We start from the raw sequence: 27,812 nt of genomic DNA on the forward strand, positions 1-27,812 counted from the left end.
GATCCCCCAGAGATTATCAAAATTTGGGAGAGGAGGTGAAGTTGCCTGCCCGAAGTGCGGTAGTATGAAAGAGGACGATGTCCATAGGTGTGTGGCTTGTCCAGAAAGCCAGACTTTCTGGAGAGACGTGAGTAGGGTTTTGTCTGAATTTTTGGAGATTACCATTGAGATAAGCACTATGCTTGTTATTTTTGGCCATCTCGAATCATTGGCTAAGATTTAAAAAAAATCAGGCCAGGCTGATCTTTTATTGTGTACTACTGGCGCGTGGGGAGATTTGCAAACAATGGGTGGCCGTAGCTCCCCCTAGCTTTGATAACTGGATGCGCTCTTTTAAGCACACAGACTTCCGAGATACGTTGGGTTTTAGAAATCATTATTTTTGGCTCCCGATGCTTGAATGGTGTGATAAATAAGTGCTAGCAAATAATATAGGGGTCCAATGATTAAGCCTTCTCTGCCTCAACTGGTATTTTGTCTTCCCTCCTGGTTGGGAGTGGGTGGATAGAGACAAAAGGCAAAATATGGAAGACAGAGGATAAATCCCAGGGCGGAACAGAGTGTGATCTCTAAATCTTCCTTCCTGTTTCCAGCACATGGGGTTAGGACACTCCATCCAAAGGTGCAAGAGGAAGAGAGTTTTATTTCTCTCTAAAGAAGCAAATGAGGACAAAAAAAAACAAAACAATTGTCCTATATCGGTACGGAAAGAAGGGCTCTCGGGGGTCATGGGGGAGCTGCCATCACTTGCAGGTGACAATTTACTATACCTTTTAATATTAAACCAAATATATATATATATATTCAACAACTCTTCCCCCGGAAAGGGAAAAACTGGGTCGCACACCCAAGACAGTTTTCTTCCAAAATCTGCTTTATTTGTATTGCTTCATACAGGGGCTGACAGCGCGTTTGATCTACGCATTTCGGTATCTCTTCACCTTGCTCAAGATCAACGGGCTGTACCGCCCAACATATTTTTAAATGTTTTTCTCACAGTTCGTGACCATTTCCTGTCACATGATACCGCTAACAAGGATTATGGTACTCGTAGTTCATTGTCACAAGCAGTATTTGTGCAAAGTTACGTTCCTCCGCCTTCCAATAGGCCTAATTCACGTTAACCAGGGATTTATTTATTTTCCCAAATTGTTCAATGTGCCCGCTTTCTTGAACATCTTTAAATGGGCTGTCATCACTTGTTTCAAAAAACTTTATTATTCCATGAACATTGTTCTGCCATGATTTTCAAATTGTTGATTTGAAATTCTTTCGCCATGTTTTCTCGTGAATTGTTTACTCCTTACGCATAATTATCAATCCTTTGATTGTTACACTTATAATATCTTTCTTACTTACGAGTGTATTATGGCTAGTTTGTACTTTTGTGTTACTTGCTTTTTCCGCCTTCCAATAGGCTTATTCCCCATGGCTGGTAATTTTTTCTGCTCCTTTTTACTCTGTCTTTTGCCATTGTGCGTCTTTCATTTTGTCCCATCTCCAATTAGAGATGATTTAGCTCCTTTTGCATAACTTTATTGTTCCGTGCACATTTTCTTATACATTTTGTCTTTTTTTATATGTTGTTATTAAGTATCCCCTTTGCTTCGTTTCGACTCTCCTTCAGATTCTTCCCATCATACATTACAAATGAACGTATAATTCTTCTGATTGATTCAGACCATAGGGATGCAGCGTTCTCAAGTTTAGGATGAATCTTGATTCTGTTTGTCTCAATTTCCTCTCCCGGTCAACACCCCGATCTCCTTTCGGGATTGTTTGAATACCGTAAAATTTCATTTTCTGCCAATCTCCTTGATGAAATTGCTCCATATGTTTCGATATGGCATTAGATCGATCTTTATGGATTGTTGTCCTCATATGTTGTAAAATCCTGTTTTTTAGTTCCACAGTGGTGCTACCCACATATATATATATATATATATATATATATATATATATATATATATATAGATAGATAGATAGATAGATAGATAGATAGATAGATAGATAGATAGATAGATAGATAGATAGATAGATAGATAGATAGATCAAGACCTGTTCAGGTAAACGCGCTATTTTCGTGGTACCAAATAAAACACCTTGAATCTAAATTGCCCCTACGAAGGAAGAGTGACTGTGCACAAATATATATATATATATATATATATATATATATATATATATATATATATATATATATATTATACACACAAGAGTTCTCCCATTCAGAAGAGCCACAAGCAGAGAGGTTTTTCTTCATTTAATGTGCAAGTTTAGACAGCGCAGGAAAGGAACAAAGTCCAAACACAATCCAGCCTGACGCGTTTCATGCCTTCCTGGCATTTCATCAGAGGCTCAGTTAAACACTGCATGCTGCAATTGGCTTCTTTTAAATCAATACTACCTGCCTCAGTGGGCGTTGGCTCTCGCACAGCCTGATGGTAGTCGTAGTGCCGTGAATTAAGCTCCAGTGAGCTGCACGAATGTAGTGCACATTATATAAAGTTTAAAGACCCCAGTGGGTAGGAAATTGTTTTCTTTACACAGCGCTGCTATTTTGCAGCTTGCACACACCAACCTCTCTGCGCCTTCACGCTGCCTGTCGGTTGACAACCAATAATAGAAAATAATAAGAGAAAGCAAAAAGAATAGCAAAATTATATGGAAAAAAATAAAAATAAACAAAAAGAAAATGTAAAAGAGTCACAGCCGACAAAAATAGAGATGACAGCAAAAGAAATCATTCAAATCTTGTACACCATTGAGCTGGTGTAACATAGTTAATAAGCCAAGAAATAATTTGGAATTCAGTAAAGTATACACCAGACAAAAGTATATAAATATATATACACATGAGAGCCATCAGGCGGCCAACCGCGGAGTGAAAATCTAAATCACATGACAGAAATTCATGGAGAACAAAATAATGGTAAGATATCAACAGTTCATAAGAAATTGCTCAAGTCTTCAGTGAGATTCAGTCCATTGGGAGCCTTAGTATCTAAGGCTAGAATCAAATGTGATTCCCTTTGTCGAAGAAGCTTCATTCGATCACCCCCCCCGGCCGGGTTGGGGTACCGAGCACAGAACTGTGTATTCGAGATCCTTGAGTTTTTTGTCGTGTATTGCACGAAAATGTCTAGCGACAGGATAACTGTTGTCGCTGTTGACAATGGCACGAATGTGCTGCAAAATTCGTTGGTGCACCGGAAGTTTAGTACTTCCGATGTACTCCAGATTACACGTACATTTAAGTTTGTACACGACATATTCAGATCTGCATGTTAGGTGTTCTCGAATAGGAATGGGTGTGGAACTGAATGCAGTGACATAATGTGTGCTATTCTTGGCAAAAGTACAGGCTCGACAAGATGTACATCAAAAAAAGCCAGTTTTAGTTGTCAGGCTTTTTTTGGGCGGACCTTCAGGCATGGGCCTGTCAAGGGCATCACGCATAGTAGGAGCCCTTCTGAATGTGATGTTAGGGATGCTGGGAAGTAGTGGCCCAAGAATAACATCAGTTAGGATGATAGGCCATTCGGAAGCAATAATGCGCCTGATTTTGCGCTCTTGAGTGCTGTAGTTGGTAATCAGACGTACATTGCACTCTGCGGTAGAAATGTTTTGAGCCTTGGGTGTAAGCAGTGTTTTACGCTCAAATGTACATGCTTCATGAAGGGCTTTCTCCAGAATATATTCAGAATAGCCTCTATTTATGAATCGCTGTTTAGATTCATTTAGACACTTGTCGAGAGAGTCCTTGTCACTACATATTCTGCAAATACGTATGAACTCCCCATAGGGGATACTGCGGATTGTGTGGGCAAATGGAAACTACGGGTGTGTAAAATAGAATTGCCCGCGGTGGCCTTTCTGTGCAGTCAGGTTTCAATTTTATTATCCTTGATGAAAATGTTAACATCTAAGAATTCTGCTGCATCAGTGGTGACAGTGGAGGTGAACTTAAGATTGAAAACATTAGCATTGAGTTCAGTAACAAATGCTTCCGCCTCCACTGATGATCCCTTCCAGATTATACAGACATCATCTATAAAGCGCCAATAATGCGCAATATAGGGTAGCCAGCGACGGTGTGTGGTCCTGAGCTCGTGTTCCTCCCACCAGCCCACATGTAAACATGAGTAACTGGGGGAGAAACACGAGCCCATCGCCACATATATATATATACACATATACATACATACATGCACACACACACACACCTATTAAAAGGCAAAATATTTTCATTTATTTAACATGATTTTCTATGGAGTGTTATTTTTGTCCCTGCCTGATTGATGACCATTATGTAATAACTGCATCTTCAGAAATGTTACCTTAACGCGGAACGGCTATTGATTGCAAAGGGATTGATGAACATTGTGTAATGTCAGCATCTTCAGAAATACTGTGTGTCAGTAAGTTTGAACATTATAGCTTGCAACTGGCTGTAGACATAGATAACTTGGAAAGTTTGTTTTACTATGGAGTGACAATCTAATATCCACATGTATCCTAAATAGACACTATGTGATCGCATTTTAGAACGGGAGGAAAGGGGCGGGTAGCGTATCATTTTATTTCCATCAAGACTAAAGGCAACCTGCATGAATATGACTGCATCGTATTATGTACTAGAATGGATTTTTACGAATTGATAAAACGATTATAAAAGTCTAGATGAATATAATCCTCCCAATATGCCAGTATCAGTATTTTATATGTATTTGAAATTGTGCAAAAATGTTTAAAAAAAGCATTTTTTATTCAGTATTTTCACATATTTTTAATGATCCATTGTTGTAAGATATTATGGTTTGTATTAACTGAAAAAAATATACTTTGAAACTTTAAGTCCCTGCCTCCACTATTAGGTCTGGTGTTAGCCATGATGTTTTGATTTTGTTTTACATTTGTACAATATACTTATTTAAAGGGGCTTTCGGGCAGCTTTCTTTATCAATTGGTCTGTTGGTGTGTCATGTACATTTTGCTTATGCCCACTACAGCATACAGCATAGGGCACGGGTTCAGCCAACTGAAGCCACTTGATATCTTCACTTTGAGTGACTGCATTTTGCTCTGTTACAAGAAGCACATCTCAACACAAGCTAGTTAGTTCCTTTTTGAGCTAATGTTTTTGTTTTTAATTTATTACTTTGATGTTGCCTTTGCATTTTGAGTCTGATATGAAAGCACTGTGCTTTATACCAGATGTGAACTTTTCCCTGGTTTATCAGTTCCTGTTTCATGCCAATGCTGTTATAAATTCCTTATCAGAAAGCCCTTTTTTATCTAACTTTCTCAGATAAACAAAGGACACTCCAAAAGAAATTTCACAGCATAGCAGATTGCCTCCATTTGAAACTGTCCTTTATTACATTATTAAAAGCTTCAAGATTATACATTTGAATTCATAAGTGAACAATTCTTCAGAACACGTTTATTCTGGACTCAATTTCACCAATGGTTCTTTAATAAAGTTTGTTGAGGAAGAAAGCCTTTATCGTTGTGTTTGTAACACTTTTTTTATTATGTCTTTCTTGCCTTCTTTCTTTGTTTCCTTTATTCTTTCCTGTTTCCTTCTTTTGTTCCTTTTTTCTTTCAATTCGAGCTTTCTTTCCTTTTATTCCTTCTTTCCTTTTTCCTTCATTCTTCTTTCTTTCCTTCTTTCTTTGTTCTTCGCTCTTTTTCTGTTCGTCTTTCTTTTATTCTATCATTCCTTTTTTCTTGCTTGCCTTTTTCTTTTAATTCATTCCTTCTTCCCTTCTTTCTTGGTTTCTTTTTTCTTTCATTCCTTCGTTCTTTTTTGCTTCCTTTTTTCTAATTTACTTTCATTCCTTTTTTGCTTCTTTCTTGGTTTCTGTTTTCTTTCATTACTTTTTTCTTTAATTTCTTCTTTCTTTCTTTCATTTTCTTTTTTTCGTTCATTCCTCCTTTCTTAATTTAATTTCTTCTTTACGTCTTTCTTGCTTTCCTTCTTTCATTGCTTCTGTTTTGCCTTCTGTCTTTCTCTCCTTCTTTTTTTCTTTCTTTTTCTCTCTTTCTTTTTTCTTTTTCTATTTTCGGTCTTTCTATATTTCCTTATTTAATTCCTTTTTTCTTCTTTCTTGCTTTCATTGCTTTTTTCATTCTTTCTTGCCTTCCCTTTTTATTCCTTCTTTCTTGCCTTCCTTTATTTATTTATTTATTGTCTTCCTTCTTTCTCACCTTCCTTTTTTCTTGCTTTCTTTCTTTCCTTCCTTGTTTCTTTCTTGCCTTGTTTCTTTAATTCTTAGTTTCTAGCCTTCCTTCTTTCATTCCCTCGTCTTCCTTCTATCTTTTGTATTTCCTTCCTTTTGTCTATTTTTCCTTTCTTCTTTCCTTCCTCGTTGTTTCTTTCTGTCTGTCTGTCTCAAATGCAAGAGGATGGCAGCCAATGGCATAACAAATAGCTTTTTTAGGACTCTGTTAGCCAAGAACTTTTGATTTTAGTCAAATTATGTGTATGGCATAGTTACTTATAGGGATTTTCAGCCTCGCTTCATCCATTTGTCTGTGGTTGTGTCATTCATATATTTTTCTCCACCCGGCTTGAGCATGTATCAAATGGCAATTCGTCACCCCACTTAGGCCACTGCTTCACTGTGTGCTAAGGATTGGTACTCTTTCACAAGGAGCACCCCCACACACAAAGCAGTTTATTTCAGTGCTAGGGAATACTATAGTAATGTGTGCTTTTTTTAGACTAAAAAAACATTTTTGCCTTTGGACAATGTTTTTTTGAATTGACAAATGCCCAACAGCTTCCCAAACATAAGGGTTTTGCAAAGGCCATGACAAAACAAAACAAGAGTCGCCAAAAGGATGGTGACCAGTCCCAGACATATTGGTTTGCCAATGCTTATTTTGTATGGGGGTATCTGGTAGTACCTGCGGGTGTCTATGTGTGGTGCTAGACTCACTCCATGGATGGGCTGGAGAAGATTAACAACAGTTTTATGGCCTTTTGGGCTGTAATAACTTTAGAAGTGTAGTCTGTGGTGACACATGGTCTTATTCTTTTGTGTGTGTGTGCTTGTATTAGCATATCTTTCCTTATATCTGTCCTTACCCCTCTCTAAACCACTCTTACTTTGTAGCAAATAGTCCCATATTTCTAGACACTCTCCCTCGTTCCACCCACATTTACTACTAAGCAGTAAACTTACATGAGTAGAGATCTCCCCATAGAAAAGACAGATTAGGTGGTGAATTGTATTTTATAGTAAGTAAGTAGTAGCAGTGTGGAAATCGCACCCTATGTTTCTAATAGAGTTCATAATTAAATGTACCTTAAAGCCCACTTTAATGCACTTCGAGAGCTGCACCAGAGGACTGTGATGTGCTACCTGTCTCCAACTGCGACAGGTCTGTCTTCCTACTACACGAGCAAGCCGAAGGAGGGTGGTCATGATGCATCTATTGAGGTGGGATCATACCATTAAGTCCAGTGCTTTACTTTTCCTGTTTCTGTACTTACATTCCTTTTTTGATGCCATACGTTTGACTAGATCTTGGGGCACTAGTGAGGAGGTGTCTTTGGAATGCACATGCTGAGGCTTTGCAGTGCAATAAAGTGAAGTAAGTGGGATTTGAATCTCAGTATTGTTGTACCAGAATACTTCTCCATCCCTGGCAAAGGGTACAGCCTCCGGGACAGCAACAATCACTTGTCTTAGCGTCCCTGGGGTGGGTGACTGTTGGAGGTTTGAACACCAATTAAAATGCTGCCAAACATGATGTTATGCATCACAGACAGGAGACATGAGAACCCAAGTGCTAGATTGTGAGTTGGTCTATGGTGATGCTGTTTTGTTCACTTTTTTGCCAAATACAAAGAACTCTCAATATTCGAGTTTAAGATTCAAACAAGTGAAATGTGTTTTCAGCTTTTCTTTCCAGAATTCAGTTTTGCTGATTAAAAATAAATAACTGCACTCCATCACATTTCTTTGTTTTTCAAATAGCAGGAAAAGACCGCTGATAAGGCAAAAAATGAAAAGTACTCATGCTAGATAAACTTTTATGGCTAAAATGTGGAAACGTCTTCGGAGAAATACAGAGAATTTGCCATTCTTGAATTCCAATGTACAGGAACAGGACTATCAACTGGGAATCACTTACAAATGGCAAAAAAACGAATCACCATTTGTACCTATTACTCTGTGGATTTCCATCACTCCAAGTCCATGTATTGTCTTTGATGTTCATAAGGTAGATGGGCATGGGATTTCATCTAGAGGCAAAGTTAAGTAATTTGGTACCAGAATACCTAGATTTAAACCCCCCTCACTTCACTTTATCGCACTGTGCAATCCTGGGTAGTTCACTGTACGTCAATATGGCTGACATGGCTCTCATAAATAAGGGAGTTTGATGTGTGGATTATATAATAAAATGCACTCTATTTGGAACCAGTGTAGATTTCCTGCCTTTTCCTGAAGTGGGGGCATCTTTATCCATCTGAATGGACTCACCGGTCCCAGATGTGCGAGGAGGATCTTAGGATATGAGAACCTTTCTGCATCCAAATAGACTATTGAAGAGTACAGGGGTTGGTTGAACGGAGTTCTCGCTGACAATTATACTCAAAGTTGACTTAATTCATGAACTCCTGTCCAGCCTCACGTTTACACACAAACCTACCTCTAAAGAGTGCAGAAGGACAAAATGGCAGGCAACTGAAAAAAGACACAAACCTACTTCGTTTCTGAACAACTATAGGTATCACTCCTCTATCTAAAACCAGGCCTATCAACTATAGTGGTACAAAAGGGGACTGTTCTCATGAGGCACGGGGTCAGACTGATTTGCATATGGCCATGTCTGAACTGGGGTGGCAGAGTGGGCTAAAGAACTGTGATGGATTAAACCCAGATCTTTTGACTGGGTGTGAGTGTTTGATTGGTTCAGATGCTCCGTCCATCACCGCCCCCTTTTGTATCAACTATAGTGAGCTGCAGGTCCACGTTTGGGACTCCCCTACTTTCATTGAAAAGGTGGGTTTGACTGCTGTCATTGATAGGAGTCCTAGGTTTGATTGAACGTAGGGCTCTGCAATGCTTCAGCTATTTGGGGCATCAGTATAAATTATATTAGGGTTCTTTCAGTCAGGGGCACTCAATTGCAAGGTCTGTCGGGTTTGGGTGTTTTCAGTGTCTGAAGCCTCAGGTGGAGGGAGCACAGTTAGGGCGCCATGAGGAGGGCGGGTCCTCCTGCAGGGCGAGGACTGCGGTACAAAAAACATACTTAGAAATCAAAAGGGTGCCATAAGGTCTTAGAATATTGACTTTTCCAACCTTGGATGATTTTGATATAGATCTAACAAAACGGGAGGAAAACGTGCATACTACTTTCTACACAATGATAAAGATCTTATTAAAACACGCTAACAAAAAGTTGGTAAATTTTACGCAAGCATTGAAAATTTAGAAAGGAAAATAAAGGACATGGACGTTAAAGGGGCAACAGAAATAAATGTTTTAATTGTTAAGAAAGTCATACAATCTTATCAAATGTTCTTCAAAAACAAAAGAAATCTGGGAAACCTCAGGTTCAGACATGAAATCAGGTGAAAAAGAAGCAGAATGCATGAGCCTTGCTCCAAACATTAGCGGTATTGATGACAATGTTGATGATGTCAAAGAAAAAACAGGGGTTAAATCAAGAAACAGAGAAGCTTGATGTAATTTAGTCTAATACAACTCTGAATGAAAATTAAATAAAAGTAGTAAGCTAGGAGTAAGTAGTCTTCTGGTCATCTCATATACATGTTGCTCTACATAGGTTTATTAGAGAGCTAGAGATGAAAAATAGATTGGCACAAATAAAAAAATGAACCATTCCTTTCCATTCCAAAGCTACTCTTATTACATCATAGCAGATACCGTGATACACAATCAATATTATCTTAAGACACATATGAGTCAGTCATAAATGTTGATTCAGTTTTGTCTGACTTGGAAATAGTTAAGAAATTGAGTTGTGACAGTGGGGGGAAGCCTCCCTCAAACTTTATGTCACCAGGTTCACATGAGAATAATATTGATTGTTTTTCAAAAAACAGTTAAAGAAGAATTTTACAAGCTGGCGGAAAGCTATGAACCACTATAAAAGAAGGATTTTAACATGCAAGGAAGGAACAGCATTGCTAAATTTGAGTGGAGAAAAGACTACAGCTATATATGGGAAGCCTGAAAGTTTGATAATATGATAATAATGGATAGAATGGATTATGACATGGTATCGAGAGACAACTAGATGATACAGATTGTTAAAAAAAACTGTCATATGTTGCAATGGGACACAAAACTCGTATTACTAATTAGATTGGAAAGAGAATGGACTAATTACTGATTTGGAATACAACTACTTCCACATGAGATACCTGAGCACATATAACTTACTTAAAGAACATAAACAAGTACACGTTTCACCATGTGGGCCTATTATCTGTTTCTAGTCTTTATATGTGTATCACAAACTAATGTCACATGATACTCTTCTCTAGTAAGGTTTTTTCTTGCACCATAGTTATTGGCACCACCAGATACAGGGAACTAGCATGGGTTCAAGGTTTGACTCTTCCTAAGCTAACCTTTTTATGTGGTGGTTTAGGAGGTGGCAATCTTGAGTCTTATCAATGATTGACTACATTTTCTTTTGGGATTGATTCATTGATGAGATCATTCTAATATTCAAAAACAACAAGGTGATGGAAGGAATGCTTGAATTAATCTCAGCCACTGCCAATAACTCTGGCCATATTCCAGATCATCGTTTTAACCCACTGTTGCATTCTAGACAAAGACCCGCTGTATGCAAATCAGTCTTGATCCTGCTCCAATAAGAACAGTCCAGCTCGAACTGCCACGCCAGGTCCCCTCCACCTGGGAACATAAGCATCCCCAGATCGGTATCAACATACATAGTTTTTATCAGTAAGGTATAAGTCCAGTGGCACAGTGAGCACCAGATCCACGGGTGGCATGCCCATCACACTTAGGGTGTCTAATGCAAAAACAACAAGGTGACAGAAGGATTAGGAGAATTAATCTTAGTCACTGGCAATCGCCCAGGGTCGCATTCCACACAACGTTTATGGGCAATCCTGGTCGTGGGTTGCTTGTGTTCTGTTTCAAGGAGGACTTGACCCGGCAGTTTGGGCTCGACTGTTCCTATTGGAGCAGGGTCAAGACGGATTTGCATATGACTGGGTCTAAATTGAGGTGGCATGCTAGGCAAAAGAATGATGGGTTTGAATGCTACCCAGAACGATTGCCAGTGGGTAGACACATTGCAAGCATTCCTCTCATCACTTTTTGTGTGTTTCATCATTCTAACATGGCCATCTAATAAGGATGTAGATACATCTGATCAAATGCTTTATTTCCACAACTATATGAACGTTCACCCACATAATATATCCCTAATGATGAGCTGTGGTAAAAGAAAAATAGAATCAACAGATCTAGAACAATACATTTTTGAAGACAGAATACAAATCTAGATATACCAAAAAACTTCAGCCAGCAATAGTATTCTCTGTATTAGTGTTGCCAACCCACTATGAGAAATAAAGAATATACCACATAGTGGGAGCACAGAGAAATTGCAGAGAAGAACATATCTTTGAGGCAAACATAGCATCTCTTAAGATGCAGTTTCAAATTAGAGTATATAATGAAGAGATACTAAACAGAGCTGGACATGGTGTTAAACGGCTGAACAGAAGTGGCAGCTTATCAGGATCTAAACACACAAAAACAAAGATAATTTGATATTTATAAGTAAATATAATGTGTTCACCAATCACATTTATAACGTGCGTAATAAACACTGGTCATTTCTTTCAGAAGTTCCAGGCCTTAAAAATGAAATAATACTGTGAACAATAATTGCTAATTGTAGAGGGACCACGATTAGAAATATGACTAGTACCCTTTATTTATCTCGGTCAGTGGGAAGTAGTGAAAAATTGATTACCCCTAAATACATCTTTCCGATGTAATGGTTGTAATGTCTGTGAAAGTGAAATGGAAGAGCAATCAAATTCATTAACTAGATTACTAAATTTGTGGATTACATATTTATTTGAAAATTATATTTGATCTATGTGAGAAGCACTACTAGACAACAAAATATGTGTGTACAGTACCATTTTAGAGCTGTTAGGAATAACAACACTAGATACTCCTTGGTTTTACACTATGGGTAACATCATACCAGTAGGATTGAATTTAGATTGCAGGGGATTGAACAAATCAAAAGTAACACGAAAAGAGTTGATAAAGAATTACATCTAAAACACACAGACATGAAAAGGAATTGTCACTTGAGAGCACTGGACAAGAAAGACAGTGTGGCTTATGAATATTATTATTTACTGGAGTAGAACTTTCTTGGACCATAAAATGACTTACATCAAATCATTGATTTAGATTGATGTCAAGCTATATATAAAGTATAGTGATGGAAAATTTAACATGATTTTCATTGTGAGTGGTTTTGTGATTGAGTGATTGCCCATTGTAAAATGGCACCAGTTGGTATTAGCATAACTTCAAAAAATGAGTTCCAGAATTAGATTGATGTGTACAATTATTGTATATCTTTCAAATACGTGTTTGCTTTAATAGGGGCTACAGAAGAGCTTTACATAGATGGTGTACATGTCTAATGTAATCATGATATATAACAATGATAAATTGATAAATGTAGGTGCTCGTGTGTGAGAGAAATTGCATTGTCAAACATTTCCCTGCCATCACCTCACAACTACAATATGGTATATGTCCAATATTATCCAGCGATTCCTACGTTGATATCTTAAAATAGATAGTTGAGCTGCAAGATAATGTGTGTCTAATACCATTTAGAGATTCTCATGTGAATATGTTAAGTCACAGAAATGTACTTTGAAGTAACATGCAATAAATTGTATACACAAGTTTGCTAATATGAAGTGTATGTTGAGTGCCATCTCTGTGTCCCCAGGATGAAAATAAGATTAATTTGGGTTGGAATATATACATTTACAACTCCAATATGGTGCATACCTAATGAATGGCAGGTGAAATTAACAGTATTTTAGTTTTTGCCAAAATTGAGTGTATGTGTACTGCTATTTTTATGGGCTCATAAAACGAAACCAAGATGAGTTCCATGCAAAAATAATGAAATTTCTTCCTGTTACGCCTCTATTGGGTAGGCACAACATTTTGGCTCAAACCAAAATGTACAAGTCTGTATATTTAGGTTTGCGTCAAAATACATTGGTGGATGCACGGGAAAGCCCATGCTCCTCCTATGTAATGCCATGCAAAGTAATGCAAGACAGCAATATGCCCTGCATTACTTTGCATTTATTAACCCACACAAAGCCATGCAAAGTGGATTTGCATGCCAGGGGTCGGCACTCAGCCCCCTCTTTTTCAATGTCTATTTGTCTCCCTTAGCAGATGTAATAGAGGCTCACGGAGTCAGAGTGGTCTCATATGCTGATGATACTCAGCTTATTTTCACCTTCAGAGACCACTCTGACAATACACTCGTGAACTTTAAAACCTGCCTCTCCGAAATCGTTTCTTGGATGACACTGAATACCTTGAAATTAAACACTGACAAAACCGAGGTTTTATTTTTTAACCAAAAATCCCCTTTACCATCGACGATGTGGTGGCCTCACGAGCTGAATCCCCCTCCTTCTCCGGTGCAAGTGGCACGTAACTTTGGCGTCCAAATTGATAATGAGTTGGCTTATACAATCCAAATCCACAAAGTGACCTCTGCCTGTTTGGCCAAGCTGCGTATGATAAGAAAAATCGCGCCATACCTGCCAATGGACTCTCTACAAAACGATCATTCATGCCCTCATTACCTCCCACCTGGACTACTCTAACGCCCTTTATGTCGGCGCCCCAGCCTACCTCCTACACTGGCTGCAGATTGTGCAGAATGCTGTAGCCAGGCTGATTTTTAAAGTGCCTTACTGCCACTCCATCTCCCCCCACTTAAAAAATCTTCACTGGCTTCCGATATCCGCCCGCATTCAGTTTAAGGCCCGGGTCCTTACTTTCAGGGCCTTGAACGGGAAAGGCCCTGCATGCTTAAGAAATAGGCTGAAGTTAGTACACTCATCAAGTTCACTTAGGTCCAACCACCTCCGCCTTCTGCGACCCCCCCCCCCGCTTCCTCCGTTCCAGAAAAGGAGGTAGAGCCTTTGCGGTGGTGTCATCTAATCTATGGAACTCACTCCCATTGAGTATTCGATTGATTGAGCTGGAATCTCAGTTCAGAGGTAAACTCAAGACATGGCTGTTTTCCAGCTACTAAACTCCTGGTTTTTGCCGTTGCCGTCCACAGCGCCGGGACACCCCCGTTGGGGGTAGCCATGCGCTCTACAAGACTCATAAATAAATAAATAAATAAATAAATTAGTAAATGCCAAAAATTATTTGCATTGAGCTGCGTCACAAAAGTAATGCAACCTCGATGCAAAATCATAGTAAATCTGGGCCGAAGTGTATATGTGAACTTAAGCATTGTGCTGCAGACACAAGTAGGCGCTTCCTTGAGTGAATTCTGTACTCAATATATAACCTCCACAGTACAAATGTCAACGCAAAGACAACTGCCCAAGGGTAAACTGTGTAAAATGAAGAGATGTATTGGAAATTATAAGCATACAAAAATAATGTGATATTCCACTTGTCCATTATTTGAGTCTGATTTTATTTGGCGCTACCATTTGATGAAAAGGCAGACCGGGCTATTTTAGTTACTCTGGCTTAGTGGGGGAACCTATAACTGCACTTTTTTGCACCTTTACATCCTCTTTAAATGGATAATATGGGGTATGGGGCTCTGCGCCGCAAACCCATTTTGCGGTGCAATTGCGTCAACTTTCCCGCACAAAATACATTGGCCCAGATTACAAAGTTGTCACATTATACAGTGCAGCACCCACAGTTGCTGCGCTGTGTTGCGTGAAAGGGAGAGAAAAGGAAAGCGAGGTATCTACTAAGATATGGCACCGTCCTGCTCTCTTCCTCACAATGGGGTACAATCAGGCTGCCTAGCACGATGCACACACCTCTGCACTATAATGCAATGGTGTCTGCATCATGTCTAGCATAAGATTTGTATTGGAAGGCTACCGTTCCAGTACAAAGCACTATGCCTGGACAAACTTGAAAACTCTTCCAACTTCAGATGTGTGCTGTACAGTAACTCATCCTGCATACAAAGATGGAAAAGTTTGGAGAAATAAAAACGTTCCTCCTTTTTACGCCTGCCTCAAACAGGCATTATATCTCATGCAAAACCCCATCCGCTATTGTTAGTAGATATGGTTTTGCGACATAAACCATGGGTGGTTTCTCTGGAACGCCCACGTAACACCCATGGAACACCCCTTGACGCAAAGTAATGCAAACCAGCACAAAGCACTGCTTTGCATGACTTTCAGGCAACATACAAGGGCAAAATACGTTTTGCGCTGGAAAGTAAATTCAAATTACGGGCCTTATTTACAATATTTTGATGCATGGCAGAGCAGCCAGCCTTCCTGCTGTGCTGCCGTGCGTCAAAATAAAAGGGCAGGAAAGCGCTGTATCTACAAGATGCAGCACATTCCTGTCCTTCTCCCCTGAGCTGGAGTACAAACAGCAGCTGTGCGCCAGCGCAAACACCCTCGCGTCATTTTGCAAGGGTGCCTGTGCTCAGGGGATGGTTGTTTTTCAGCAGGAAGGGACACCTTCCTGCACAAAAACAATAATTAAAGGCATTTTTCTCTTCCTATGCTTGCTGCAGAATGAGGGAGGAAAAAATGAGGAGAAATAAAAGTATTTCTCCTTGTTGTACCTCCTTACACCTAGGGAGGTGTAGGATTCTGACGCTTTCCCAGGTTTACAAAAAGGTTGTAAATCTGGGAATCCGTCATATTCCTTGTATGTTGCGTCGGAACACCCACAGCAACACTCATTGAACGCGCCCCTTTCATGCAGGGATATGCGTGAAAAGGAAACATCTTTACAAGGTTATGAAAAGTCACGCAGGGTGACTTTACATAATAATAATAATAATAATTAATAATATATCCAGTATTTGTAGAGCGCGAATAATTACCCAAGGGTGTCAAGGCGCTGGGGGCCGTTGGGAAGATTAAGCGTGCTATTGCCCATAGTCACATGGTGCTGAGCTGAGCTGAGCTGCCGCCGGTGCCGGGGATCGAACCGTGAGCCCCTGTGCTCCGGAGTCAGACGCCCTGGCCGCTGCGCCACACCTCTTCTACCATGGCCTTGTAAATATAGGGAAGCCCATTGCGCTGGCAGTGCTTCAATAAAAGTGACGCACCAGCTGCGCAATGGGTTTCTAAATAAGGCCCATTCCATTTTGGCTGGTCTGCTTCACTTTTGTGAGTCAAACCGGTGCAAAGTGTTAGTAAGCCTGCTACATTGTGTGCTAGAAAATGCGGTTTGCCACTTAGGGTTCTACGCGCACCTGCACTAAACAGTACCAGATCTGGACCTTAGACTATGGTCGTCCAGATGGGGCAAGCCACCAATAAAATGCATAAATGTACTAGAAATAATCAGGAAAGACAATATGTAGTAGACTGCGATCACTGCATCATTTTATGTACATTGTACATTCAGCTGTCGGAAGTGTATTGAGAATAAAGTTTGTGTTGTACAAAATTGAGGCCATGAGCGTCCTTCCTCCAGTCAGTTCAAGCACCTAGAAACCTGAATGGGAGAGTTTTTAATAATATTCTGTTGTTGAGATTGGGGAATCCATTCACACCCTTGGGGCCTGTCAAACTTCCAACGGGCGAGACTGCTTTCTTAAGTTTGAGACGGACTCTCAATGAGTGAGACAGCAGCGTGTCATGCAGTGTGTAAGAAGGTTACTGCTGAGTTCCTCCTCAGAGGAGTGAGGCTTGCAGTGCTCAGTGCGGTATATATGCAGTGTACGTGAACCCTTCCGGTGAGGTAAGGCTTGCAGGGCCCACTGCCCAGTATATGCAGTATAGTGCTGCGTGCCACATCAGAGGGTGAGGGCTACAGTGCCCAGTGTGTGCAGGTAATACCCTATGCCACCTTGGAGGAGTGAGAGTTGCAGCACTCTCTCACTCGTCCCAAACTCCTTTCTACTACTCTGATCCGGTAAACGTCGTTTACAACGTGGTGTTTACACCGCACAACCTTTACCACGCTGCCATTACAACGCAAGTCGTTACTACGACTTGCGCTGGATGGTGCTGTTGGTTAAGAAATATTGTAATTTTATATTCCAACACCTTCCCTACTGTTACGTGGACTGGTGTTGGAATATAAAATTATAATATTCCTAAATCCGCGCCCTCCAACGCAAGTCATTGTAACGACTTGCGTTGTAATAACAGCGTTAAGTACCGTGATCTAAAAGACCGCATTGTACTGACATACATCCCTCTGATCCACAAAATAACCCTTTCTAGACTCTTTCATCCTCTATCCCTCCCGCCATCATCTCAAACCTCTTTTGCTGTTCAGATCTCCCAGACAAGCCTTCCCAAATCCTTCCCTCTGACTCTTCCCCCCTCCACCTCCCCTTTACTTATCCCAAATATCCTCCTGCTGCTATGAGCCCCAACATTTTTTTTTTATAAAAACACTTTCTAGACCCTTCCCTCTTCTTTTCCTCCACTATCATTTTCCATCCAACTAACAGAATAACATGTTCACCGCTTAAATTAATTTCATATTTCCCTATAATAATTCCCCATTAGTCCTTTTGGGGTTCCGGAGTAGCGTGGTAGAGCGGAAAAACACTTCAACACCTCATCAGGGGTAGCAAGTGATATATAGATGCAAACCCTTCCCTCTTCTACTTCTCCACTATCTTTTTTCAATCCAAATAACAAACTCACATGTCTAGGGCTCAAATTAATTTAATATCCCCTTATACTAATTCACCACTAATACCGTTTGGGTTCCGGAGTAGCGTGCTACTCGCCAAAAGAGTGCCTCCACGCTCAGGAGTAGGAAGCGCTATATAAATGCAATTATTTCAATACAATCCTGTCCTCTCAGGCGAGAGGCTCGCAGTGCAGTGCGGGTCCCCTCCAAGCTCGCTGTGAGCCCAGCACTGGCGCCCCCCTACGCCACAGCAGCCGCTGGCACCACCGGTTCTTTTATCGCTGCAGCAGGGGGGGGGTCACCCCGCCCCCGTTAGTCACACCCACCCGCCCCCTTGCCCCTCCACCCAGCGCCCTGACAGGCCGGACCCTCACTCACGTCGATGCCGTCCTTGCCGGGGGTTCCTGGTGGTCCTTCATCTCCCGGAGGGCCGCGGGGTCCTTGCTGCAAGAGAGAACAGAGAAAGTCTTGTAAAGCCGATGGGAGCTCTGGAGCGCGCGCGCTAGCACAGGCGACGAGATCTGGGGGGCGCGCGCGCTAGCACAGGTGATTGGGAGCTCTGGGGCACGAGCGCTAGCACAGGTGACTGGGAGCTCTGGGGGGCGCGCTAGCACAGGCGAAGGGGAGCTCTGGAGCACGCGCGCTATCACCAGCGACTAGGAGATCTGGGGCGCGCGCGCTAGTACAGGCGAAGGGGGGCTCAGGAGCACGCGCGCTAGGACAGGTGACTGGAAGCTCTGGAGCAGACGGGGAGCTCTGGGGCACGCGCGCTAGCACAAGCGACGAGGAGCTCTGGGGCACGCACGCTGGCACAAGCGACGAGGAGCTCTGGGGCACGCACGCTGGCACAAGCGACGAGGAGCTCTGGGGCACGCGCGCTAGCACAGGTGACAGGGAGCTCTGAAGCGCGCAGGTGATAGGGAGCTCTGGAGCACGCGCGCTAGCACAGATGAAGGGGCACCAGGAGCATACTAGAGCGCCAGTCAGGGTGGTACAGAAGCACCAGTGAGGGGGATACAGGAGTGAAGGTGGCAGGGCTAAGGGTGGCAGGGCTGAGGTTTGCACGAGTCGGGAGTGACACAGGAAGAAGCACAAGCGAGTGTAACACGAGGAAGTGTGACATGTGACGGTTTCACGAGAGACAATGACACAAGCAGCGCAAGGGGGTGTAACACAATTGAGGGGGCACCAGGCACTTAGAAGGGTTCCCAAAGAATGCAACAACGTGCGACACCCGTTGCGGTTGCACGAGTGAGTGCGACAAGACACAGGACAGTAGGGTGACGCAGGGGGGTATTATACGAGTGATGGCGACATTTCCAGCACAATAGGGGTGACGTGAACGAGGGATTCACAAACGGGGTGACAATGGCAGGACAGTGTAGTACGAGGAAGAGGACAGAAACAGCACAAGTGAGGGGGGTGGGTTATGAGTGAGGGGGACACAGGTGAGGGTGACAGCAGAAGTGAGGGTAGCGTGGGCTGACACAGGTACCACAGTACACATTAACACGATTGAGTGTGATCCAAGCAGCACAAGTGAGGGTGACTTGAAAAAGAATCACCGCACTCCACATTTCTGACCTTTCATGCGCCGCTTTCATGTATCTGACCATCTAACCACCCATGCATCCATCCATCCATCCACTCATCCATCCATTATCAATCCTGACACCGGTTCTCCCCATCTTTTCAAGTCTTCTTGACCTTCCACTCACCCACCCATCCATCCATCCATCCATCCATCCATCAGTCTGCCTCGCGGAGCATTCATTCACGTATCCACAATTAATTGCATCGGTCTGCCACTCATTCGTTCTTTCATTCACCCATCCGTCTGCCCACCATCCCATACATTCGCACTCCCCGGTCATCCATGAGCCATCCATTCATCTCTTTGACAGTCCATGCATTCATTCATCCATCCATCCAATCGTGCATCCCCCCTCCCTCCAACTGCTCCACCCATCAATTCATCCACTCATTGTACCACCCACCCGCCATGCCCAAGTTACCGCTGTCACCAGGGGTGAGGCGGGTGATATTTGTACAGTGCCCCTGACAAACGTGAATTTTTCTAGTGCCAAAGTGAAACCGGTTGTATGTATCTTAGTCATGCAGAATATACCCATTCGGACGCACATACGTGGTCCCCGCCCCCACGTTCACTCCCCACATCTCGGAGGTTGCCAGGTGGCAGAGAGGAGCAGACACAGGAGCCCTGTGTGCGCCTGAGGTGTTTTCTTAAGTCTGCGTGTGCACACGGAGGGGCCTGCTCTCGCCCCAGCCCAGGAACAAAGCCCCCTTGTGCAGGAGCCGGACGGGCATTCCTGGGCCGGCTGCACATTCCTGCACAGGGTAATCCAATAATGAGGGGCAGCCGGGAAGAGCAGGGGACCGGCCTCGTAAACTGCAGGCCTCGGAGGCTGGACCCCTAACCCCCTGCCGAGGGACAGAATGAAAACAGCCGACAGCAGCCCCTCAAACAGAGCAAGACGTCGCCTCTCCGAGACATACATTAATGTGAGGGGCACCTGGCGGCGGGCAAAAGCCGGAAGCGCAGCGCCAACCCCGCCACCACAACCGATGCCAAGCGAGTAAGGATGCAGGATGGCCGAAGACTGTTAAAAAAAATACACAAATACACAAGTAACGCCTAAGCTGCAGGCCACGGGAGCCCCACGCCTCCAGCGTTAGCCATGGGGCATAGTGGCCAAGGACCCCCAAAAAGCACCACAACAAAACAGTGCAGCATAACTTCTTAAGATAGGGAACTGATCCGTAAACTTCCATAGATACCCCCGCCCTTACGGCTATGCTTTGAACATCTCGTTGTGTGCAGAATGGCCTGCACAGAAATGAGACGCCCAGCAGCAATGCCTCACTATCTTGTGACAATTCACACTCGGGTGAAACACACCAGCTTCTGGGGAGACTCGAGCCACCGCTCTCGGTGTCTCACTGGTGACCCGCAACCTTAAAACGTTTATGTAATACCCCTCTTATTAAATTGTGAAACATAATACCTGTTCAGGTTTGTTCTACTGTTCACTAGTGTTTTCTTAGCGATCTGCGGTGGTGAAGCCAGGGCATATGTGAAATTATTCCTCCAAGCAGGGCCAGCGGGAAAAAAAATGCCTCACGTGGTTTACAGGTCCAAATAAGAGTTGAAACCGGGGTCCCGTACCCGCATAACTCCTTAGTTAATGAGTGGTGAGGTGGGGGTTCACTACATCGCCAGTATGTGGAATGTCACAACCCAAACATGCTTAAGTATTGGGGTCCCTCCGCCATGATCATGTTACCACAATCACAGCCTGGCAGTCGGTGTTGTCACTGCCCCGTAAATACTGAGGGGGCCCAGTGCGGAGGGGGGCGGGGGTGGGGGGGGTGACACCCATCCCTCATTTTTGAATTGTCACATCTGTGTGAAATCTATGAGAATCCTTCCTGAATCTGGGATGTCACAGTAGCCACGACAAAGCTAGAAGTACCTAGTCGCCGAGTGCATTCTGGGGTGCCAAAGCCCCGCTGCAACTGAGGGTGTCTATGGAGTTGAGGGGTACCAGGAAAGCCGAGGAGGGGACAGGTCAGAGGTCATGGGCAGGAGCATCGCTCGCACCCAAAACGCGGCCACAGGCACCTTCTAAGTCCTCAGCAGTTTTGGGGTACGCTAGATCTTGGCGTGTCACATCCCTTAAATGACTCGGTTGCTCTATTCCGTATTACGTCTTCGCGCGTCAATGCGCTGCGGAGGCTGCGGGTGTCACAGCCCATCTAAGCTTTGAGGGGTGCCACCTTGATTGTGTGTCACTGACCTGCTGTTTGTGGTGCCACAGCCCTGGTACGTTTGGTGTGTTACTGCTTGTGGCGTGCTGCATTTCTGCTGTGGCTCGTGCGTCACTGCCCTGCTGTGACTGGTGCCACAGCCCAGGTGCGTGTGTGCCCTGGTGTGTTCAGTGTATGCCACCTCTGCATTGGCAGGTGGAAAAGCCCTTGTGTGTCAGCCTTGGTGTGTCTAGAGTGCCACAGTCCTGGTGTGCTTGCTGCATCTTAGAACTGGTACGTGCGTCTTGTGCATTGTACCTCTGGTGTTGCTGGTGACAGCCCCATTTGTGCTTGGTGGGTCACAGTAGTGATGCGTCTGGTGTGTTACACCCTTCTATGGGTGTCTGATGGAGAAAGAGCTCTGCTGTCTTGGATTGCACCTTCAGTGATACATTATTGGAGGGGGGTGGGTGTTAATGGTCGCGCTTCCAGCTCCAGGACGCCGGGCCCTGCTGCGGCCGCATCCCCCCTGGCTCGAGCCCGTCTGGGTGTACTCTGGTCTGGGGGTCAACCCTGAAACACCCATTGGCCTCTAATCTGTCTGTTGGCTCCCAGCAGTGCACCCCCAAATTGCTGACACCCCCTCCCCTTACCTGAGCTGGGGCAGTGGCGAAAAACTCTAAAAGTAGGAGTATTCCGAGGGTGGCGGCCCCTGCCATAGCGCCTAGTGTCCTTCTGCTTTCGGCGCTTCTTCCAGGCGCTCAGCGGGTCCTTCTGCCGCTGCCTCCGCGTTCCCACACTCTCCCCGGCCTGGTGTCAGCGTCCCCTCCTTGCCACGCCAGATGCCAGCTCCTGACTGAGAGCCCTCAGATAAACCTGTGTGTCCAGCTACAGCAGGGGCTGTGCCCAGAGAACCCACCGCTGAGGAGGGGGCAGAGCCGAGCCACGGGGCCCGAGTCTGGAGAGGAGGAGGAGGAGAGGGGGCTGGGACCAACCAGGTCCGAGAGGGGGGAGGGAACCGGCTGAGGGACGATGAATGGAGGTACACATTTCACACCAGGAGCCAGTGGAGAAGGAGGCCGAGCCTGCGCAACACACGGGGCCTCGGATCAGACGGGGCCTGGCCTACCCGGAAACGAAGAGATTGATTGACAGGCCTGGCCGTGGCAACCCAGCTGAGCTCAGCCAGTCACATGTCAAGCTTTATTGACAGTGAAGATTTTCTACCTGTTTCTTTAGGTGCAGTTGGACTGAGACAAAGGCAGCCAGGCACAATTCAGGCCAGCGCAATGTAAAATAAAAAGCCAATAGGTCTGGGGAAATGTCAGTCACTTATAACTTTCTTTAACAAAAAGAGAGGGGCTCTATATGACCCAAGGGAAAATGGAGCTCCAATATACTGTTAAGTAAAAAAGTTTTTTTCCGTTGGGAATGCAGTTATATCACAAATTATAATATACTCACATACACTCAACTATTTCATACAATCAACAAACTTATAGCTCTGAGTTGCCAACAGATTATTGGGTATAGGAAGGGAAAGCCTCCCCATTGTTGCCAACGAACTATTTGAATTAACCACATAACAAGACAAAGTGTGCTGTCTCGTTTTCTTTTCTCCACCTTTCACATTAGGTGTCTTCTTGTGTTTTTATTGATTTTTATGTTATTTGTAAACACGTTTTTAATTATTAATAAATGTACATTATTTTATCCTATGTGTTTTTTTCCTTGTTAAGTGTTTGCCAAAAAACTCAATATCTTGGGTATAAGTTTGTTGATTGTATGAAATAGTTGAGTGTATGTGAGTATATTATAATTGGTGATATAACTGCATTCCCAACGGAAAAAAACTTTTTTACTTAACAGTCACTTATAACACCATTGATTTTGAAAGGTTGGCAGCGTTACACAGATAATTTGTGTACTGTGCTTCATTGTGTCGATATAGGCAACCCTTCCCACGCATGATGAACATAGCATGCCCTGCATACATCATAACACAAAAGCAGGTTTGTTGCATAACAATATGCTGTAGAGTGTTAACTTTATTGTTTGATTAATAAAAATCATTACAATATTGACGTACAGATAATAAAACATATCAATTGATGGTTGAGATCTTTACACACGATAAAAAGAATAAAAAGTAGGTTTACTGGTTTCTAAATTCATGCTATACAGTTTCCTTGTAATCTATAAAATCCCAAATACGGCCATTAAAGGTGTCACATGTAATAGCAATTGATAGAAACTTTTGGTATTCAACAATAATAATAGCATAAAATCTGATCGGCACCTATTCAAATCTTGTAGGCTCTCCAAGTTCATTCTACTTCAATATGCTGTAGGCTTATTACATACAAGAAGTATGGCAACATGGTGGGTTAACCTACGGACGATCCAAGGGCAGGCAGCAGTGACTGACCTAAGCTGCCCTGCCGGCCTGATGAGCCAAACTGCACCTTGGCCAACCCAACAGGTGCTACCATCTACCTGAGGGATTTTGCCCCATAAATTACCATGGACCCCCAGTCGATGACCTTACTCGCGCCTTTTTGAGGGCAGAGAGTTACAAGGCAAGCCCCCCGGTTGTTCAGGCTTACAACCACCCGAACGGACTAGCAGGGAGCCGGCGTTTTCATCCAAGGTCCTGCCCTAAAGACTCCTGGGGTTTGGCATAGGGCACCCCGGTTGTGCTCCTGAAGAGGGTACCCCTAGTACCAATCAGCCTCCGGATCACCCTGTACTCCGCCATCGCTCTGGATGTGGCAGCCATTACATCCAGGGCTCCCCACCAACCCGCTGTTGCCAGGGCTTCGCCCTGGTCTAACAAGAACAAGTCCATGCCCACCTTTGACAGGTATACCCTGTCGGGCTCAAAATACCCCTTGGTTTTGGCCTCTATCAGTTGATGTCTTATGAAGCCAAAACCCCTCTGCTCCTCAAATTTGCTCATGGCAGTGTTTACCCTTCTCTGAGAATGTTCAATGGCCTCCCCCGACCTGGCCCTGTGCCATACCCTCCGCGGGGTGATCTCTGACCACCATAACTCGCATTACCCCTTGCATTAGCTAATCTCGCCCAGCGCGGCTTTCATTGCTTGTATTAGTGCACCTCGCCCCATAGTCGTAAGGTCGTTGCCACCAAGGTGGATGACTAAAATGTTAAGAAGGGGTCCCCTCCAGCTAGTGTCCGCTGCAGCTCATTGAGCAAGCTGTGCCATCGCATGTCCAGAGACCCCAACCAAGCTATCTGTGTGCGGTAAAACCCGTGCCTCCAGGTCCTGGTCTCTGCGCACTGCGCCAACCTAGCAATGCATGAGTGGCCAATCACCCACACCTTGAACTGTGCCAAAATAAAGAAATGCAAATTTGTACACACCATTTAATTTGACAAATTCAATATACAATCATAAATTCTGAGCATACGCAATTACAACTAGAAAACCACAATATGGGTAAACTATAAACACTGCACGCCGTAAGTTAATGACACACTTCTACAAACCACACTAATTTACATTGTACGCCCTCCTGGGCGAATATAGCGCTTATAGCACTGGGAGTTTTACCGCCCCACCTTCTTGATGTGGTCAGGGGGAAGGTCCACCATAAAGGCTGAGGTGACCGCTCCAATCCAGAAATAATGGCTGGAAAAAAGCCTCCCGACCTCGTAACCTACTCAATTTTTGGAATTTGGTGCGGGGCATGACCAGTCTCACAGGGAAGTACCTCCTGTCACCCAGAGGATGTAGCAGTAGGTCTTTCCCCTGACCCGCCTGGTCCGTTTTGAATTTTCTCACAGATATTCTTAGGGAGTCTCCTAGCAACTGATTCTTCTGTCTGCATATATCATCACCTGACCCATCCCTCTTAGACCGGACTACCAACTCGCTGACTTTGAAGGCCCCAAAAAATGCCAGGCTGAATGCGGCAGCGGAAAGGCTGGCCTCATATGTAGAATATTTGTCCCTGTGCACTTCATCTATCATACTCTGTAGTGTGTGGAATTCAATGGGCAACCTGAAATTTGGTACCCGTATCTCTCCTCTAGCCCGTCCCTTAAGTGCCGACATTATGGGGAACGCCCTGGCAGGGTCCGGTTACCACCTGAGTTTGGCTTGGTGTCTCACTGCAGCTAAGTGTACCATGATCCAGGTGTGGCTCTTGCCCTGATCCTTGGCCCACAGAACAACATGTTGCACCCTGTGCTCTAGTGTTACTGTATCCCAGCCATGCCCCTGACACCCTACAGAAAGTGGAGTCGCAGGACTTGTACCGCCTCCTGGTCCCCAGGGCGAGAGACAGTTCACCCAGTTCCATTAAACGCTTGCCCACTGTAGTAGGTGCCAGAGGTGTGCAGGGAAAGGAGTGATCTCTGCTCTCGCTCGAGGCCAGGCCTCCCGGAAAATGAATAACTGAAAACGAGAGTGCGTCAGCTGCCACGTTCTTAGCCCCATGAATGTGCCGGGTCCGTAACAGGGGCTCACGTCCCCAGGCAGCTTCCCCCATGTGAGGGGGTTTGTTCTTTGTCAAATTTCTTTTTTTTAGACGTAGTCTGCCATCATCATGACTACCCACAGATTCGCTCGGAACACCTGAATGCCTTCATCTGAGAGGTGCACTCCATCTCCTGTGTACAACTCAGTTGGCCACAGGTTGATCAGACCAAGCCTGTTACTCTCAAAGCCAATCGCCTTGCAGAACTTGCTGAATTGGATGTTAAATTTCCTCTTGGCGTTATCCATTGCCCTATTCAATGTAACCCCTTGCAATTTCTGCCTGGGGATGATTTCTGAACAAATAATGGTGGTTCTGCCAAAGGACCTTGTAGCTTATGTCAGCCCTGTCCATATGTCATATAGGTCCTATCTACCAATCTGTGTGAGGTCGTTGCTGCCCAGGCGAATTAGAACATCCGGGTATTGTGTGCCCGTTGCCTGTAGCTTGGCCAGGGTTGTCGCCAGCTGCCCCCATCTCATCTTCGGGGTGCCCACCATCTTATGTTGGTGGCCTCTGGCCCGCTTGCCTGTCTGCTGCCTCTGCAGTTTCACCATGCCTGCATCGGTGGATAAATGAATGCCCAACTACCCAAGTTTTCCTGGGCTGGACCCCTGCCAAGGCAACAACTGTCAATTCGCACATCGCGTGAGCCATGTGTGGTCACGAAAGTTGGGGCCACACGTACGTTTTGTAAGCATTAGAGCACCACCTGCCCATCGCTTTGATCTCTGCCTCTGGCAACCGGTCTTGTGCAGCAGTCGTTACCACCCCTATTCTGAATGAGTGGGAGTCAAATAAGTAGGGTGGTAGGCCCGCCCGCCCAGGGGCTTTGCGCATAACTGCCTTCAATTGTAACTTGCTCAGAAGGTCCCCCCTCTTGTGCCTGAAGAGTGGTCCCCCCGCGGGCTGCACGGCCATGTAGGAATACAGGCAGTACACTGCGCAGTATCTGGAGTCATTTATGCAATGCAGCTGTACCCGGGACCCTTTGCCTTGCTGGTCCATTTTTGATTTCCTGAGTAGAATCTCCACCTGTGTCAAGCCTGGCTTGACATCCATCGCTTGCAGAGATGCTGTGTCTGCCTTCCTTTTTGCTGGGGCCACAAGCTTGCTCCCGCCGAAGGCCCTAAAAAACCCTGTGATGAATGCCGCTTCGAACAGTGAGACCTCAAATGCATCTAGCGCCACCCAATCGAGTGCACCCATCAAAATGAAAACAGCATTTGTTACGCGTGTAGCTACCCAGTGGCATCCCAGCGCTATGGCAGTAACAGAAAGGGATATCGCAGCACACTAAAGGAAAAGCCGTCTTCAGTAATTTCCGGAAAGCTAAATGGCTGGGTTCCTCAGTAGGCAGAGGGGGAGGGTGTTCCAAAGTTTAGTGGCATTGTAAGCGAATAGGCGACCGCCACTTCTGGCCCTCTTAATCCTGGGAACAGGGGCCGGGTATAGATCGTCTGAGGCAGCCGTCTATTCGCCGCATAAGGCTGGACCATGGAGTAGTTGATCGCAGGACCATTCCCTGTTAGCATCTTGTGGGCAATGCACATGGCCTTAAAGTTAACTCTCTCCTAGCCAAGGAGCCAGTGGAGGGACTCCAAGGCGGGCTTTG

The 27,812-nt window shown here is 44.3% G+C and overlaps 1 protein-coding gene across 1 annotated transcript in view; it reads right to left on the reverse strand.

Moving 5' to 3' along the window:
* LOC144768955 (uncharacterized) overlaps positions 1-22,563 on the reverse strand; it is a 91,134-nt gene extending 68,571 nt beyond the window's left edge. The window contains exons 1-2 of the mRNA XM_078652955.1: positions 22,349-22,563; positions 18,306-18,371 (exon numbers count right to left, since the gene is read on the reverse strand). Coding sequence (XP_078509081.1) covers positions 18,306-18,371; positions 22,349-22,414 — 132 coding nt within the window. The 5' untranslated portion in view covers positions 22,415-22,563. The remainder of the gene's footprint in view (positions 1-18,305; positions 18,372-22,348) is intronic.
* Positions 22,564-27,812: the final 5,249 nt, after the last annotated feature.

This window comes from Lissotriton helveticus, chromosome 7, assembly GCF_964261635.1.
Source record: "Lissotriton helveticus chromosome 7, aLisHel1.1, whole genome shotgun sequence".
In the NCBI taxonomy this organism is placed as follows: Eukaryota; Metazoa; Chordata; class Amphibia; order Caudata; family Salamandridae; genus Lissotriton; species Lissotriton helveticus.